This window comes from Mesoplodon bidens (assembly GCF_964165515.1).
Source record: "Mesoplodon bidens genome assembly, chromosome: 4".
NCBI classification, from domain to species: domain Eukaryota; kingdom Metazoa; phylum Chordata; class Mammalia; order Artiodactyla; family Ziphiidae; genus Mesoplodon; species Mesoplodon bidens.
Window position 1 is genome coordinate 74,045,643 of NC_138160.1, and position 19,568 is coordinate 74,065,210.

At 39.4% G+C, this 19,568-nt stretch overlaps 1 protein-coding gene across 1 annotated transcript in view; it reads left to right on the forward strand.

The window, feature by feature from the left end:
* ADGRV1 (adhesion G protein-coupled receptor V1) overlaps positions 1-19,568 on the forward strand; it is a gene marked incomplete at its 5' end in the record, with an annotated part of 521,373 nt that overhangs the window by 177,447 nt on the left and 324,358 nt on the right. The window contains 7 exons of the mRNA XM_081231559.1: positions 4,004-4,477; positions 7,440-7,583; positions 10,044-10,218; positions 10,912-11,047; positions 12,465-13,525; positions 17,324-17,441; positions 18,297-18,468. Of these exons, the coding sequence (XP_081087685.1) occupies positions 4,004-4,477; positions 7,440-7,583; positions 10,044-10,218; positions 10,912-11,047; positions 12,465-13,525; positions 17,324-17,441; positions 18,297-18,468 (2,280 nt within the window). The remainder of the gene's footprint in view (positions 1-4,003; positions 4,478-7,439; positions 7,584-10,043; positions 10,219-10,911; positions 11,048-12,464; positions 13,526-17,323; positions 17,442-18,296; positions 18,469-19,568) is intronic.

Here is a 19,568-nt window from a genome sequence, read left to right on the forward strand (position 1 = left end):
GCAAGGCTTGATTTGTGACCCCAGATATGATCTATCCTGGAGAATGTTCCATGAGCACTTGAGAAGAAAGTGTATTCTGTTGTTTTTGGATGGAATGTCCTATAAATATCAATTAAGTCCGTCTTGTTTAATGTATCATTTAAAGCTTGTGTTTCCTTATTTATTTTCATTTTGGATGATTTGTCAATTGGTGAAAGTGAGGCGTTAAAGTCCCCTACTATGATTGTGTTACTGTCAATTTCCCCTTTTATGGCTGTTAGCATTTGCCTTATGTATTGAGGTGCTCCTATGTTGGGTGCATAAATATTTACAATTGTTATATCTTCTTCTTGGATTGATCCCTTGATCATTATGTAGTGTCCTTCTTTTTCTCTTGTAATAGTTTTTGTTTTAAAGTCTATTTTGTCTGATATGAGAATTACTACTACAGCTTTCTTTTGGTTTCCATTTGCATGGAGTTTCCTTTTCCATCCCCTCACTTTCAGTCTGTATGTGTCCCTAAGTCTGAAATGGGTCTCTTGTAGACAGCATATATAAGGGTCTTGTTTTTGTATTCATTCAGCCAATCTGTGTCTTTTTGTTGGAGCATTTAATCCATTTCCATTCAAGGTATTATCAATACGTATGTTCCTATTACCATTTTCTTAATTGTTTTGGGTTTGTTTTTGTGGGTCTTTTCCTTCTCCTGTGTTTCCTGCCTAGAGAAGTTCCTTTAGCATTTGTTGTAATGATGGTTTGGTCGTGCTGAATTCTCTTAGGTTTTCCTTGTCTGTAAAGGTTTTAATTTCTTCGTCGAATCTGAATGAGATCCTTGCTGGGTAGAGTAATCTTGGTTGTAGGTTTTTCCCTTTCATTTTAAATATGTCCTGCCACTCCCTTCTGGCTTTCAGAGTTTCTGCTGAAAGATCCGCTGTTAACCTTATGGGGATTCCCTTGTTTGTGAATTGTTGCTTTTCCCTTGCTGCTTTTAATATGTTTTCTTTGTATTTAATTTTTGATAGTTTGATTAATATGTGTCTTGGTGTGTTTCTCCTTGGATTTATCCTATATGGGACTCTCTGTGCTTCCTGGACTTGATTAACTATTTCCTTTCCCATATTAGGGAAGTTTTCAACTGTAATCTCTTGAAATATTTTCTCAGTCCCTTTCTTTTTCTCTTCTGGGACCCGTATAATTAGGATGTTGGTGCATTTAATGTTGTCCCAGAGGTCTCTGAGGCTATCCTCAATTCTTTTCATTCTTTTTTCTTTATTCCTCTCTACGGTAGTTGTTTCCACTACTTTATCTTCCAGGTCACGTATCCATTCTTCTGCCTCAGTTATTCTGCTACTGATTCCTTCTAGAGAATTTTTGATTTCATTTAGTGTGTTGTTCATCATTGTTTGTTTGCTCTTTAGTTCTTCTAGGCCCTTGTTAAACATTTCTTGTATTTTCTCCATTCTGTTTCCAAGATTTTGGATCATCTTTACTATCATTATTCTGAATTCTTTTTCAGGTAGACTGCCTATTTCCTCTTCATTTGTTAGGTCTCATAGGTTTTTTCCTTGCTCCTTCATCTGCTGTGTTTCTCTGTTTTCTCATTTTGCTTAATTTACTGTGTTTGTGGTCTCCTTTTCACAGGCTGAAGGTTTGTAGTTCCTGTTGTTTTTGGTGTCTGCCCCAGTGGCTAAGGTTGGTTCAGTGGGTTGTGTAGGCTTCTTGGTGGAGGGGACTAGTGCCTGTTTTCTGGTGGATGAGGCTGTATCTTGTCTTTCTGGTGGGCAGGTCCGCATCTGGTGGTGTGTTTTGGGGTGTCTGTGACCTTATTATGATTTTAGGCGGCCTCTCTGCTAATGGGTGGGTTTGTGTTCTTGTCTAGCTACTTGTATGGCATAGGGGTCCAGCACTCTAGTTTGCTGGTTGTTTAGTGGAGCTGGATCTTGTCGAGATGAAGATGTCTGGGAGATGTTCGCCATTTGATATTACATGGTGCTGGGAGGTTTCTGGTGGACCAGTGTCGTGAACTTGGCTCTCCCACCTCAGATGTACCGCCCTGACACCTGGCCAGAGCACCAAGACCCTGTCATCCACACGGCTCAGAATAAAAGGGAGAAAGAAAGAAAGAAAGAAAGAAAGAAAGAAAGAAAAGAAAAGAATAAAATAAAGTAAAGTTATTCAAATAAAAAATAATTATTAAAAATCAAAAAATGTTTTTCAAGTAATTTTAAAAAAAGGAAGAAAGAAAGAGCAATCAAACCAAAAGAAAAATCCACCAGTGATAACAAATACTAACAACTGTACTAAAAAAAAAAACAAAAACGGACAGACAGAACTCTAGGACAAATGGTAAAAGCAAAGCTATACAGACAAAAATCACACACAGAAGCCTACACATACACACTCACAAAAAGAAAAAAAGAAAAATATATATATATTGTTGCTCCCAAAGTCCACCTCCTCAATTTGGGATGATTCGTTGTCTATTCAGGTATTCCGCAGATGCGGGGTACATCAAGTTGACTGTGGAGATTTAATCCACTGCTCCTGAGGCTGCTGGGAGAGATTTCCCTTTCTCATCTTTGTTCGCACAGCTCCTGGGGTTCAGCTTTGGATTTGGCCCCGCCTCTGCGTGTAGGTCGCCTGAGGGCATCTCTTCTTTGCCCAGACAGGACGGGGTTAAAGGAGCAGCTGATTCAGGGGCTCTGGCTCACTCAGGCCGGGGAGAGGGAGGGGTACGGAGTGCGGGGCGAGCCTGTGGCGGCAGAGGCCGGCGTGACGTTGCACCAGACTGAGGCGTGCCGTGTGTTCTCCCGGGGAAGTTGTCCCTGGATCACGGGACCCTGGCAGTGGTGGGCTGTACAGGCTCCCAGGAGGGGAGGTGTGGCTAGTGACCTGTGCTTGCACACAGGCTTCTTGGTGGCTGCAGCAGCAGCCTTAGCGTCTCATGTCCCTGTCTGGGGTCTGCGCTGATAGCCGCGGCTCGCACCTGTCCCTGGAGCTCGTTTAGGTAGCACCCTTAATCCCCTTTCCTCGTGTACCAGGAAACAAAGAAGCAAGGAAAAGTCTCTTGCCTCTTAGGCAGGTCCAGGCTTTTTCCCGTACTCCCTCCCGACTAGCTGTGGTGCACTAACTCCTTCAGGCTGTGTTCACGCAGCCAACCCCAGTCCTCTCCCTGGGATCTGACCTCTGAAGCCCGAGCCTCAGCTCCCAGCCCCCACCTGCCCTGGCCGGTGAGCAGACAAGCCTCTTGGGGAGACCGATCTTCTGTGTCGGAATCTCTCCGCTTTGCCCTCCGCACCCCTGTTGCTGTGCTCTCCTCTGCGGCTCCAAAGCTTCCCCCCTCCACCCCCCGCAGTGCCCCCCCACCGAAAGGGCTTCCTAGTGTGTGGAAACCTTTCCTCCTTCACAGCTCCCTCCCACTGGTGCGGGTCCCATCCCTATTCTCTTGTCTCTGTTTATTCTTTTTTCTTTTGCCCTGCCCAGGTACATGGGGAGTTTCTTGCCTTTTGGGAGGTCTGAGGTCTTCTGCCAGCGTCCAGTAGGTGTTCTGTAGGAGTTATTCTACATGTAGATGTATTTCTGATGTATTTGTGGGGAGGAAGGTGATCTCCACGTCTTATTCTTCCGCCATCTAGAAGCTCCTCCTCTATATTCTCTTTTTATTAAAAACAAACAAATTCCAAGATGAACGTCAGATTATCTACTTTTTACCTTCAAATATTGTCTGTGGTTCACTATTGAATGTATTTGTGTTACTGGTATTTTAAAGTTAACTTGTTTATCTTTTCAAATTATGTTATTTTAGAAGCAGGTGAAATGAAATTTTATAATCCTGTCTTGCAAATTGGATACAACAGCCTGAAAGAGTTAAGATCCTTTCTAAATTACCTAACTACTTGGAAAGTTTCGCTTGGAATATAATAATTGTTTTTGTATATAGTAGAGGAAAACTAATTTAAAGGATTTTTGATTCAATATACTGAATTGTATAACTTTGTTGGGTCTTTTTTTCCTTTTATTTTAGGTTTACTGGGAATTAAGCAGTGAGTTTGATATTACTGGAGACTTTCTGTCTACAAAAGGATTTTTCACCATTGCTGATGGAGAAAGTGAGGCCAGCTTTGATGTTAACTTGCTACCAGATGATGTACCTGAGATAGAGGAAGTTTATGTGATTCAGCTTGTTTCTGTAAAGGGAGGAGCAGAACTTGATCCAGAAAAATGCATCACACAGTTCTCTGTTTCTGCAAATGATGACCCACATGGGGTATTTGCCCTGTATTCAGATCACCAGTCCATACTTATTGGACAGAACCTTAGTAGATTCATCCAAATTAATGTAACCCGGCTTGCTGGAACATTTGGAGATGTGACTGTTGGATATCGAATATCATCTGATCCTAAAAAGCAGTCTGTTGTTACTGAAAATGCAGAGAAGCAGCTGGTGGTCGAAGATGGCACCAGATATAAGGTGGACACAGTGTCAGTCAAGAGTCAGGTTTGTAGCATTTCTTTAATTTCCTGATCATTGCAATAAAACTCCTTCAAGAAAGCCCTAGTTAATCTCATGATCAGTTTAAAGTCTTATTCTGATATTTAAATGGAGCCATGAAAAATGCCTTAGAAAATGCATACTAGTTATTGGATAATACATATACTGGAGTATTTGCAGATTATAAGTAAATAAGTATATTCTTATTTGGAGATAAAATATTTTTGTCTAGGTAGTAGCAGGCACTTATTTAGTACTTCAGAGTTCCAGAAATTGTTCCAAGTGCTACACAAACACACACACACACACATACACACACACACACATACTGGATGCTTGTTGAAGGGAAGATATTTGTATACTTCCTAGGACAGCAGACTGTTCTGCCAACATATCAGGTGAGGGTGCTAGGAATACATGGATTTTCTGTGGGTCAAATACATACCTAGCAGTCTTTCTCAGTCTGATCCACAGAAAGTGATTTGAGCAACTGTTTTCATCCTCCCAAGAAGATAACTAGTATCATTCCATATGCATGGCAGAGAAGTTAATTTATTTCATGCATGAGATGCATTATAGCTGTGAGGATTAATTATCTCATGGTTGAGAAAGTCTGTACCAGAGGACACTTTTAGATTATCTCCTGTGGTGGTACCTGGAACATTTTGAAGGATGGTAGTCCTCTTTTCATTTTACTTTGAAAACTTAATGATATAGTTGATAAAGACACTTAGCTTTCTTAATACCTGTTTGAATTATCTATGGATTTGTTAATATCTGTTTTGAAGCTCTATTTTTATGATTTCTGTCTATTTTCAATAAAGAGTAACAAAAGTTTACTAGCTTACAATATATGAAAGCTTCCTCTTATTTGCTTACTTTAACATCTTTCATTAGTGTATTTAAATTTGCATGGGTTCCTTCTGTCTCTTACATTCCACTATGTGTGGTGTAGACTACACATAGATTATTATGTGAGTTAGTCTTCCAAGGTGACTATTTAGGGCAATGTGTGACATGCACATAAACTGAGGGGAGGATTTTTCCAGCGGTCCCTTTCTCACCTCACACCCTGGGTGTAATGCATTGCTCTTTAAAGTTTGGGATATTAGTTACAAGTTACATATAGATCTACCTGATCTACTGCCCTGATAAAAATTAGGACTTCGGACAGGTCTGCCACAGAGAAGGACCTTCAAGTGGGTCTTGGGACAGAATGAGTTTCCATTAGGCTCTGAAAACTAGAAGACTCTTGATGTTGGTTTAACATGAGGACCAGGGAGTGAACAATTACCTCACCTGGGTAACAACAGGCTTCTCAGATGAAGTACTCACTGATGATAAGAATCATTGGCACGATAAAGAAACAAGTCTACGTTTAAAAGAATTTAAGTTAGAATGCAAGATAAGATTATATTCATGGCTGTCATTTATTCAGATATTTATTGAGCACTTTCTATGTGTCAGTCATTGTGAGAAGCACAGCAGCTACAATGATCACAAAGACATAATCTCTGTTGTCAGGTTGCTCCCTGTCTAGTGCAGGAGAAGGCCCTTGAACAGCCAATTATAAAAGCAAGCAGATAAGCAGTGTTCAAGATGCACATAGGATATTATGGGGCTGTAAACTCCATTTGTGCCCAAAGCCATCAAGAATGATGGGAAATACATAGAATAGTATTGGTGATGCAGTCCTGGATCAGGGACATGGAAGGGCAAAACAGAACACCCTCAACTCCTAAAAACCTTCAAGGTCCTTTTAAAATTAGTGTACCTGCTTTTCTTCTGTAGGCAAACCAGCGTTTCTCCAAATCCACCATTATTCCTGTTCAACTTTAATGTTTAATTACTGCACCTTGGGGACCTGCCACACTCCACAAGTCTGTGTGCTGCACGGGCCCATGAACAGAAAAGTTGGGTAGGAAGGCACAAATGCCTGGGAGCTTTGAGCTGACATCTGGCCGTTCATTCTTTAGGAAATAGGGACAAAAAAATCCTTAGCTGTCCAGCCAGTGAACTGCATGGGGAAGGGACACACCCTTCAAGGAGAGGAGGGAGGCACATGATTGAAGTCAGGACACCATGATTTATTTCTGTTTCCTCAGCACTTGATCTATGCTTCATGTTCAGTGAATGTGATTTTGAAAAAATGACGATTGATTGAATGAGGAAAACATCTATTCCCCTCATGTTGCACATTTGAAACCACTATAGTACATATTTTACACACTTAGAGGGTGTGATATGTGTTTAAGTACATTACATTTAAAAGAACAGACTTCACAGAAATGGTTATTTGTACATTCAATAAAGATGTACAGAGTTGTTAGTAATATTCCAGGTTACAGGGGCCTATCCATTATCAATAACAAGGTTTCTATGGAAAATGTATTATATCAATAAGTGTTAAAAAAATCTTTTAAAGTAATACCAGGTTTTAAATTCAGGATTTCTCTATTTTGTTGGATTCTAAACTTTGAAAATTGGTAGTCTAATACATGGTGTTAGTAGTCTTTATTTGTCCAAAGTATTCAAATAATCAGTACACCTAAATCATTATCTGTTTTAAGTAACTGTCGTTAGAGCTCTTAGTTTCTATCCAATGAAAAGGGAGAAAGTGAGTTTTGCTGGTTTTAGGAGCTGACACTGTTCACCAGTAAGCTCTTTCCATTCCTGTGGCACGTGATTCTATCACTAATACTACTTCTGAGATTCTCATCATTCTTCAGGTCATTTGGGCACACAGAGAGTATTTGCAAATTTGTGTTTTTTTAATATTGTATGGCTCTCAGTGTTAGCGTCAAAGTCTTCCTGCTGGTGCTTTGTTTTGTAACATGGGGGAAAGGGCATATACTGATGAAACCGATACAAAAGGAGGAAAGTGCTAATGACTCATTTCAATTGTCAGTATTTTTTTTGAAAATTATTTTTTGATATTAAAAAAGTCATTGATACTGTTTGTATATAGGTCTTCCTACCCCTGGGCTCTAATTTCACCTTGCAACTGGTGACTGTGATGCTTGTTGGTGGAAGTTTCTATGGCATGCCAAGAATTCTCCAGGAAGCAAAATCTGCCGTCCTTCCAGTCCCTGAGAAAGCTGCCAATTCTCAGGTAATTGGCCCTGGGTGTGGTACTACCCCGGAACCACTAGAGGGCAGCTCTTACAGGAAGGACTAAGATTCTTAGAATTTCTTAAGATTCACTATTTTCTTAAATCTAAGTAATCCTCTGAATATCAAAGTAGACAGTGTGGATACACTATATGAAAATGATTTGTCAATTTTCAACATTAGATAGAAAAATATATCTCCTTTCTGGAGTTTTAGAAAGTTTCTGTCTTTTAGAATGTAAGGTATAGAATTTTAAAATTAATTAATTAATTAAGTTTTGGCTGCATTGGGTCTTCATTGCTGCGCGTGGGCTTTCTCTAGTTGTGGCGAGTGGGGGCTGCTCTTCGTTGCAGTGCACGGGCTCTAGGCGCTCGGGCTTCAGTAGTTGTGGCTTACGAGCTCTAGAGCGCAGACTCAGTAGTTGTGGCACACGGGCTTAGTTGCTCCGCGGCATGTGGGATCTTCCTGGACCAGGGCTCGAACCCGTGTCCCCTGCCTTGGCAGGCGAATTCTTAACCACTGCACCACCAGGGAAGTCCTAGAATTTTTAAAATAACAGTCACCTAGAGTCAAAACTTCAGGTTTTTTCTTGAAGATGAATATTTAACACTGAGGTATTTTATGCTAAATAATTAAAATTAGAATGAAACCTCAGTTCATATTTCAGACTTTCTCATTTACTAAGATTGTAAATATTTAACTTGTGGGGCTCTTTTTACTGTGGCAAGTTTGTTCTGATGTAGGTTAATGCTAGTGGTGCACCTAAGTATTTGAATCTTCTACCTGAGTTCATTTTAGGGAGGATTGTTCCCTAATCACTTTATAAATTCACATGAGAGCAAAGAATACCTTGAGGGCTTTGCTTCCTGTATAGGCCAATTCTGTCGATATAGGAACAAGACAGGGCTCCTGTCTCTGGCTACGGTAATGTGTGTATTTTATAAACCATAATAAGGGATAAGCATGCATCCTACTCCTTCAGGTGGGAGTTCCTTCAGTTCCTTGACCAGGATGTGGAATCTGTGCAGGAGGGGCAGGAGTGTGGGCAGATCTGGCCACCAGCTTGTGTAACAGGGTCTCTGGCCATTAAGGGGATGCTCTTCAGTTACTCCCACCTGGGCTGCTTCTCCCCAGGGAATGAATTTGCTTTGCTCCCTAAAGTGGAATCCACCAGCATTAAAATTAACTGAGGAATTGTCTTCTTTCTGCACCTCCTCTGCTCAAGAAGGAAAGAGGGTATAGAATTTAATGCTTTGACATTTTGTTACCTTCTTTTTGTTCACAGGTTGTTATAACAAAGATTCCTTTCAACCTGAGTCCTTTGTTTGGTGTAGTAAACTATTTTCTTCTCCTTGTCCATGCATGTTGTCACAACATTATGTCACGTCAAAGGGCCAGATCAGATCCAGTCATGGAGTATTCCTGTCCTTGGTGTATCCTCTGTACTCCTTACCAGTATTTGTATGTGGTGTGTGTGTGTGTGTGTGTGTGTGTGTGAGTGTGAGTGTGTGATGTGCCTAGGACACTTTCAAACAGCCTCTAGCCATTTGGCAAGCATGAGCTCAGATATGCCAAAGATTTTGGCAATTGCTAACCGGTAGCCTCACTGTAATAAGGGATCTAGGCTGGTGTCAAATTGAAGTTGTTGTTTTTTCTTTTCTGTGGCTTCAGAAGCTGTCCTGTGGCACCCTCTCACACTTTCTGCTACTCTTCATTCCAATTTAAAATGGGGAGAATGAGTCTTAATATAGAACTGTTGATCCTATGGTATTCCAAATTTATAGATATTGGGACCAGAGAGGTAAACTGAGTTGTCTAAATAAGAATGTGAAGCCAGGAATCTGGTTTTGTTCTTATTCTTTGACCAGAACTTATTTTATCTATAAATCCCAGGGTACCCTGGGAAGGTTGCCCTGAAAACCAGATCTTACTTGGTGTGGATGAAAAAGATTGTTATTTAAAAGAAATCTTTGAGGGTTTCTGATCCTCAAAAAAAAAGATATTATATTGAATCAAAGAGCTGAAAAGAACCTTAATAGAAAATCTAGTTCATGGTACTCACTTTATAAATAAAGAATTTATTATTATACCTTAGAAAGAAGTCAGATTTCAGTTCTAGACAAATTAGGTTCTATAAAGACCCATGAACAAATATATTAAAATGCCATTTTTAATCTTTCCTTTCATTTAACCATAATTAAAATTATATTTTTAGATATTGTTAATTCAGGAGTTTACATTTTGATAGAAAAATAAAGCTATAAACTATAATCAGCATTATAAAATAGAATAAATTTTCAAATTTCACGTGTCATTTCTTAAATACTACTCTTTAATTGAATATATTTTAGAACAGGGAAATATACTGTGTAAACAAAGAGAAAGTTGACTTTTAACCCACTCTTCAGAAAACAAGAACCTTTAGAGAGAAATAAAATGTTCTAAGCATGTTTTTCCTCAGGTTGGATTTGAGTCTACTGCTTTTCCACTCATGGACATCACCGCCGGAACAAGCCAAGTTGTGATTTCTAGGAGAGGCACGTATGGCTCTCTCAAGGTTTCCTGGGCGGCTGGATATGTTCCTGGGTTAAAAATCCCCGAATTCGTTGTTGTTGGCAATATGACCCCCGAAGTGGGTGAGTTGTGGCTTTTCTAGGATTTTCCCTGTAGAACATGGAAATGTGTAATTGGCCTCTAATTTTCCTGGATCCTCTTTACTCTGGGCAGTGAGCTATTTGCCTTCTCTGGACAGTGAGCTATTTGCCTTCTAATACAGTCCTCTCAGATTTAAGTGATCAGAATTTCACAGGCTGCTTGGTGAGAATGAGAGGAACTTTATTTGTTCAAATGGAAAACTTCATACCTCACCTGGAAATAATGGTCACTAAGCAGACTACTCTGTTTATACATGAGGAGTTTTGTTAAAAGTAGTTCTAAAAACCTAATGTGGCCCATACGATAATCAAAAAAGACACACCTTTATATCCATTTACATGTTCATCTGAATATTTCTGACAGTTGAGCAGCTGTTATTTCATCTACTTTATTTTTAGTTATACCATAAGCTCTGTGAGGATCAGTGAGATGCAAAAGTTAGATGGTTTGACCTCTACCTTGTAAAGTAGCCATGATTAAAGGCAAGGTGTGTGTGGTCTACGGAGCTTCCTCTATTTACACTCCTTCCCCCACTGACTTTTTTAATGTTTTACCTTTTGTAGACTGTCATAGAATTTTGGAAAAGGAAAGATTTCACTATATTTTTAAGAGTTGAATCCCAATTTAAGAACTCAGAAATGAAACCCAACTTCCCGTTTCATGTTCCCTGTCAGGGAGTCTTTCATTTTCCCATGGAGAAGAAAGTAAAAGAGTCTTGCTGTGGAGTTTTCCTAGCCCTGGTCGGCCAGAGGCCTTTGTCATTCACCTCTCAGGAGTGCAGAGCAGTGCCCCTGGTGGGGCTCAGCTTCGGTAAGACCAACTTGATTTTCAGCCAAGAAAGTCTCTGAGGAATAAGCTGGACTTTACCAGTTGAAACAAACAAACAAAAAAGACACAAGGATCTCTCTCCTTGAAGCAAAGGCGAAAACAGTTTTAGTGTAGAGCAATATATGGTCTGCATTGCCAAAGATGCCACCACCCAATGCTTGCTTGAAGAGCATTTATCATGACCTCTCACTCAAGAACGTTGGCCTGAGGTGACATCTCCGAAAAGAACCATGATGGCAAAGCCACCTATTTTTAAAGGAAACTGTCTTCAGAAAGGTAGCCAAAAATACCTGATTTCTCCAAGAGATAAAGAGTAAGAATAAGAAATCATAGTAGGATAATAATGTGACTTGAACTAGTAGTTCTTTTGAGTTTAATTTATATCAGTATATTTGCAGATAAATATGTCCTGGTCAAAAGCAATTGACTTTTCTCATATGTGGGCTGGACTTGATCAGAACAGCAGAGGACCGATCTTAGAGCCAGACTCCTGGGTTTAATCCTGGCTGTGTCACTTACTTTCTGTGTGACTTTGGGAAAGTTACTTGATCTTTCTGTTCTTTAGTTTACTTATTTGGAAACTGGGAAAAATGTGTGGGCAAAACCAGTGTGTGTTCAAGTGTGTTTATATACATATTTATGTATGGGAGATATTGGTTGATGGAATCCAATATGGCTTTTGATTATACATATGCCATTCAAAAAGTGTTTGGACACAACGTATTTTAGGTTAACAAATTCACATACCTTTAACAATAATAATAGCTAACAGGTTTTTTTATGTCTTATTTTTAAATTTTATTGAAGTATAGTTGATTTACAATGTTGTGTTAATTTCTACTGTACAGCACAGTGATTCAGGCTAACAGTTTTATAGTGCTTACCCTAGGCCAGGCATTGCCCTCCTCCTCTCTCCATATATATATACATACATACATATATATATGTATATATATATGGACCTTGTTAGGTCCTATCACCTGTGACTGCAGCTCCTGTTCTTACCTTTCTTGTGCTCTGGTATATTCAACAATAAGTAAATAGGGTTTTATGGAATTTGAAAGGGCATGTCATTTTTTTTTTTTTTTGCGGTACGCGGGCCTCTCACTGTTGTGGCCTCTCCCGTTGCGGAGCACAGGCTCTGGATGCGCAGGCTCAGCAGCCATGGCTCACGGGCCCAGCCGCTCCGCGGCATATGGGATCCTCCCGGACCGGGCCACGAACCCGTATCCCCTGCATTGGCAGGCGGACTCTCAACCACTGCGCCACCAGGGAGGCCCGGGCATGTCATTTTTAAGATGTCCTCATGAGCAGTATCTTAAGTGTGTGAAAGATGAATCTCTACAGTGGTATTCCTATTTTTCATCAGTTCTCTCATGGTTTAATTTTTTTTTTCCAGATCAGGTTTCACCGTTGCTGAAATTGAACCAATGGGAGTCTTTCAATTTTCCCCTAGTTCAAGAAATATCATAGTGTCAGAGGATACACAGGTGGTCAGATTACATGTACAAAGACTGTTTGGGTTCCACGGGGATCTTTTTGAAGTTTCCTATCAGACAACTGCAGGAAGGGCAAAGCCCCTGGAAGACTTTGAGCCTGTTCAGAGTGGGGGGCTGCTTTTCCAAAAATTCCATGCTGAGGTTGATTTTGAAATAACTATTATTGATGATGAGCTTCCTGAGATAGAAGAAATTTTTTACGTTAATCTAACTTCAGTAGAAATTAAAGGATTACAAAAATTTGATGCTAATCGGAGACCTCGCCTGAATCTAGATTTCAGTGTGGCAGTGATCACAATATTGGATAATGATGACCTGGCAGGAATGGATGTTTCTTTCCCCAAGACAACTGTGGCTATAGCAACGGACACAGCTCTTCCTCTAAAAACTGACTCCTCTACCACACACCCTGACCCAACCAAGATAACTGCCATTCCACAGCCAACCGGAGTGGTGTCTCCCATCCCTGAGAACCTTGTCACCCTTCCTGGTACGTCTGCTGGGCCCACTGTAACTGCAGATGTTTCCATTCATGGAACATTTAGTCTTGGGCCATCTGTTGTTTATGTCGAAGAAGAAATGAAGAATGGCACGTTTAACGCTGCAGAAGTTCTTGTCCGAAGAACTGGTGGGTCTACTGGTGATGTCAGTGTAACAGTTAAGACTTTTGGTGAAAGATCTGCTCAGAAGGAACCAAATGCATTGCCCTTTCCTGACATCCATGGGACTTCCAGCCTAACATGGGCAACCGAAGAAGAAGATTTTGAAGAGCAAACTCTTATCCTTACATTTGTAGATGGAGAAAGAGAACGTAAAGTATTCTTTCAAATTTTGGATGATGATGAGCCTGAGGGACAAGAATTCTTCTACGTGTTTCTCACAGACCCACAAGGTGGAGCACAGATTGTGAAAGGAAAGGATGACAGTGGGTTTGCAGCTTTTGCCATGATCATTATTACAGGTATATATTTGGAGTGATGGAGTTAAAAATGTACTTTTGTGATACAGAATTTGTAATAAGATCATTCTATCTTTAAGAAGGTGAATTACTTGACTCACCCATAGTGAATCATTAAAATTTTGTTTTCTTATGGCATGAACCCATAACATAAACTCATGATGTTGTTCTGAGGTGCCAGGCTAGAGTTTAATGGACTATAAATGTCACTTAGCTCAGAGCCAGCTAAACAATTAAACAATTAATAAATCTGTACTTTCACAATAAAGGGAAAACCTTAAAAATACTTAAGTTCATGTACTTCTTCTGAAATATACTCAATCACGCAAACATGATTGCCTGTCCTGTTTTGAAACCTCGTTCTGAATTTCCCAACCACTTTCATTAATCTATCCCAGAGTCTAAGATTTCATTGTCAGAAAATTCTTTATATCTTGTTGGGAAATATATTAAAACTATTTCCTTTTGTTCTGCTTTTGAACCAGTGCAGTTTATATAAGTTTTGTACTATTGGGAAGGTGTGTGCATATATAGAGTTCCTCATGCATGTTATAAAATTTTTTGGTGATAATTTGCAGTTTTCTTCTGAAATCATACTATATTTCTTTAAGTGGCTTAGCTCAGCTTGTCAGTACCTTACTGTAATTAGAGTATTGACAAGGCTGTCTCATGATTCTTACCTACTCCACTCTTTCATACAAACAATTATGAGTTTTACACAGTGTTTTAGAGTTTCAGATAACACTATGGTAAAACATAGTAAAAAGAAAATTAAAAGTTATGAAGCCTATATTTTGACCCAGCTCAACCATTAATTGAGGACTTAATAAATCATTTAGTATTTATGCTTTGTTTTTTATAAAAGGAAATATTTAGAATAAACATGTTTATGATCCCCTTTTAGGATTTGGTGCTTCCTAGAATTTTATTTATTTTAGCCATTCAGTTATAATTCAGTCATAATTTTATAATCATGTAACTTTTATACCCAGCATCATCTCATTTATGCTACCCTGCAAATTTACACCAATTAGAACTGTCATTTTTTCTTATTCCTTCAGTTTATTGAATATTGTAAAGTCAAATTCTATTCGCCAAGTTACTTACTGATTTTGATTCACATTAGCTTAATGCCATCTATATATCTCTATTAAAATTATTTTGGCACTCAACAACCTCCTCCCCCATTCCATGAAATAGATATTTTATTACATTTATTTGAATAAGACCAGAGCTGACAATCAAGTATTTAGCAATTAGTTTGACAGAGGCACAGACCAATCACAATGGTTGCTGGAGGCTTTTTGCTGTCCCAAACATTACCCCATTAGTTACTGGATCACAGGGAGATCTCATACTGGTTAGGGTGGTGACAGAGGGTTCTCTGGGAGCTCAAGACAGCAGCTGTATTCCAACTGGAATGGAAGTGCTCCTCCGTCAGTTTGGCATACCAACGCATACCAATATGGCGTGCTGATACTATATCAATATGGCGTACCAGTGCCTACCCATGCATCAGCTCTGAGCCTAACTCACCAGGCAACTTCCCATTTATCAGCTCTGAGCCTAACTTACCAGTCACTCAGTTGAGCCTCAATGAAGTTCTCTATTGAGAACTTCCCTACCTAACATATGGCATCATACATACTTGGCAAATGATTGGCTTCTTTTAGTGTCACATTATGTAATTCACCAGCACTTTTGCATGTCATGTACCCTAAGTTCCCTTACTCTGTCTATGAATGTTCCTATCATTTTCTCCTCACCTGGTTTTTAAAAAAAATTATTTTATATTATTTTATTTTTTTGGCTGCGTTGGGTCTTCGTTGCTGTGGGTTTTCTCTAGTTGTGGTGAGCAGGGGCTCCTTTCATTGTGGTGCATCGGCTTCTCATTGAGGTGACTTCTCTTGTTGCAGAGCATGGGCTCTAGGCGTGTGGGCTTCAGTAGTTGCGGTGTGTGGGCTCAGTAGTTGTGGCACACTGGCTTAGTTGCTCCACGGCATGTGGGATCTTCTCAGGCCAGGGATCGAGCCTGTGTCCCTTGCATAGGCAGGAGGACTCTCAACCACTGTGCCACCAGGGAAGTCCCTCCTCACCTGGCTTTTTTTTTTTTTTTTTTTTGCGGTACGTGGGCCTCTCACTGCTGTGGCCTCTCCCGTTGTGGAGCACAGGCTCTGGACGTGCAGGCCCAGTGGCCATGGCTCACGGGCCCAGCCGCTCCGCAGCATGTGGGATCCTTCCGGACCGGGGCATGAACCCATTGCATTGGCAGGCGGACTCTCAACCACTGCGCTACCAGGGAAGCCCTGGCTTTTTATTTTAACATAGTATTTCTGTTTTAACTATATCATTAATTTTCCTGATTCCTCTTATTTTTATTCCTCTTATCTTTAATCTTCATAATCTTCTCACATTTAGATTTTAGAACAAACTTTCAAGATAAATCGGGAAAATAGTTTATTTTGTTTTATTTTTGATCATTGATACATTAGAAGTTTTGATTCATCTTACTAGAAATTTGACATCGACTTTATTATTGTAGATGTGGCAAGGGAAGTATTATACTCATTAGAACCATGCTAGTTGCTATTGCATTGAAAAAGAAAATGAAGGTTCTGCTTGTGGGAAGCTTATAATCTATTATTAACTGAGAGGCCAAATTCCCATTAAAAGTGACAAGAAAACAGTTGCTGCTGAAGAAAAAATAGTTGATGTCTGGTTCTGATGCAGGGCTAAGAAGCGATTGTAGTGATTAATTGGTGAGGATGAGGATGGGCATCTGGCTGAGACAAAACACACATGAGGCACCAGGACAAAAGTGGTCCATCACCTCCATGTCCCTAAGCCATGGGCTCCACATTTGCTCACACTTCAGACCTGCAAAATATGGGCTGGTAACCACCAACTTTCCCCTTTCGGGACAGTTCAGTGGTTTTCTGTTTCCTTACAGAAGTTCTGTCTGCTTGGAATCAGGAGTCAGGTTTCAGGGTGAGGGGTACAAATGGTTTTTGAGGCTGATTGCTTTGGATCATTGCTTTTAGGATCACTTTGCAAAACTGAGTCATTGAGAAATAGAAAGCAGCAGGAACTGTTTATTGGTATTTCTCTCGTCTGAGAAGCTAGTTTACATTTTGGCAAGGATTTGGAGTGACTATTTCAGTGTAGTGTGGGCCCTAGGTTTGTTCCAGTTTAAACACAATTTTGTAGAATGATGGTGCCTGTAACCTCAAGAGTTGCTCAGAGGAGTTTCTTTTACTCAGAGGTTCTCAAGAGTTCCTTAATAGTTCTGTTTTTCTCTGGGGAAAATAACCAAATGTGAAACATAAATGGTCTTTCGGGTCAACTCTCTTATAGAGAAGTAAACAGTCAGATGGAGTTCATGTATTCACTAAATATTTATTAAACACTCTTCTTGGTACCAGGGATACAGCAGTAAATAAAACAGTTGCTTCTCAGAAGAACTTATATTCTGTCAGGATGCACTGATTTTAAACAGTAGTATCAAGGACTATGAAATCAAAAGTAGAGCCTCATCAGAGAGAGATGAGCATGTTGTCAGTATGGGGAGCAGGATCTGATGTTTTCTTCCTTTTCATCTTCTGTTCTCAAAGTGTCAGCTACCTTGAAGTGATCATTTTGATTCTAGTCTGTTTTTAGTAAAGATCGTTAAATGTAGCTCCCGCCCACCCGTTCACTTTTGAATGTCTCAGTTTTATACCATCTGAGCTGGAAAGATTAGTGAAGCATTGGAGACCTTTTTAAAGTCTTAAGTATATTATAATCTTCTATTTTTCTTTTCAGGGAGTGATCTTCACAATGGCATCATAGGATTCAGTCAGGAGTCCCAGAGTGTACTGGAGTTGAGTGAAGGAGCTGAGATGAGCAGACTGCATCTTGTTGTCACAAGGCAGCCAAACAGGTATGTTTCTATATATGTTGAAGATGTAACATCCTGTGTATCTAATTTGAATTCACAAAATGGTAGAGGCAGGATGAAATGTTGGTAGAAGAAGGTAGGGTGGAATTTGGCATGTCAGTGTACAGATGCTCTAGTTCCTAATCTGTGATTTAACACACTTGGTTTATGAACATAACTTGGGGCTGCCTTAACATTTTGTACTTTATAAAGTACCATACAGATGTTAGATTATGTAAGTCATCACTTCATAGTATTTACTATTCTCTGATCCCCCCGAATACACAACCATTTACTGTTAGGGAGACTTGGATTACCAACGTTTTGCTTGCAACTTAGTACAGTATAGTATACATGAGTGTTCATCATGTACATGCACTTGGTATGCACACATGTACATGTATTTGTATTACCTTTTCCATTTTGGGTCTACATATTCTCTGAAAATGTAAGTCATCTCTTGCCCTTTATTTTTAAGGTAACAACCATTTTGGTAGTAGTGTTTTTCCTTTAGAAGGATTCTTGTTAAAAGACAAATGAGGAACACTTACTTGAAGGCAAAGGTTCCCTATAATTTTTACTTTCATATTTCTGGTACATAGCATCAGGAATCATAGTTCAATAAATACTTAATTAGTACTGAATAAAGTGTGGTTAAAGAAATGCCATGTAAACTCTGGCCTTAATTTCTTAACTGTAGTGGGGAGAATTGGTTACTTTTGACATTATCATTGAGAGAGTAAGTGCTCTGCTTTGGATGGAGAGGTACACTCAGGCACAGTGATAACACATTCTGCATTAGCTACAGGAATAATGTACTCTGTGACTGCATTTGCATAGGTTTTGCTTTGTTCCTAGAGCCTTTGAAGATGTCAAGGTCTTTTGGCGAGTCACGTTTAACAAAACAGCTGCTGTGCTCCAGAAAGATGGTGTGAACCTGATAGATGAATTTCTGTCTGTGTCAGGGACCACAGTCTGTACAGCGGGTCAGACAAAGTGCTTTATCACCATTGAGCCCAAACCAGGGAAGGTAAGACACTATGAGACACAGTATTGGCAAATTCTGATTATATTTCTTTACAATTAATCATTCTAAAGTCACTTTGTTGAAACTTACACATTGCTTATGTGGGGATTCTTTGTGTCTTGCCTAACCAAATCTCTTAGATGAGCAATAGATGTCACACTTAGAATTTATTACATTATGAATTTTTGTAAATAATCTCATCACTTGCGCACTTAAGACTTACACAATGTTGTAAGTCAGTAATAAAAAAAAAGCTTGTATCTCAGTGCTAAAAAAAAAGCTCATCAGTTTTCTCTGTTCTGTTTCTTGTCGTTTCCACGATTCTTCCTGGCCCACCCGCTCACTGTGTGAATGATCCCTTGAGTCATTTTCAGCCAGATTAATATCTCTGATTACTCTGAGTGTTTAGTTTTTTGCTTTTATTGTATTGATAGATTTGGTCACATCATGTTATATCCATAGATTTCATCCAGAATGAAAGTTCTCTCATTCTTTAGAGAGTTCATTTCTGACCCACTGAAGAAGCACCGAGGCCATGCTTGATGAGCCTTTGGATAAATTTCTATTGGGTCATGTTGCACATGGCACCCAGGAGCCAGATGTTCCCCCCTCTTTCTAAAGGAACCTCCGTTATTCAAACGGTATTGGTCACTGATGACCTAACAGAGCTTTAGTCATTTAGTAATCATGTGTGGCTTTTTAAAATGACTATTTCATGATACTTTAATGCCTAAGGAGCACTCAGTAGTATTTGTTCTTTGTCTACTACTTAATTTATTGAACTCAAGTATTTATACAAAAACTAGCCATAATATTATGAATGTTCAAAAGTATCATGATTTCTTTGTATATGCCAAACACTTTAAACAGCAGAAAAAGCATTGCACAAATAAAATTATTTCCAAATGTATAGCTATATTAAACTCATTCTAAATAACAACCCTGTAGATTTAACTCTTTATTCATTTTCTCTCTACCTGTTTTTTCACTTTCTGAAACAGTTATATTGATCTTCTCTAAGATTACAGTGATACATATTTTCATACCTTCCCAGAACTGTAGTAATTTTATTGGTTCCAGAAGAGAAAGAATAATTGCCTCAG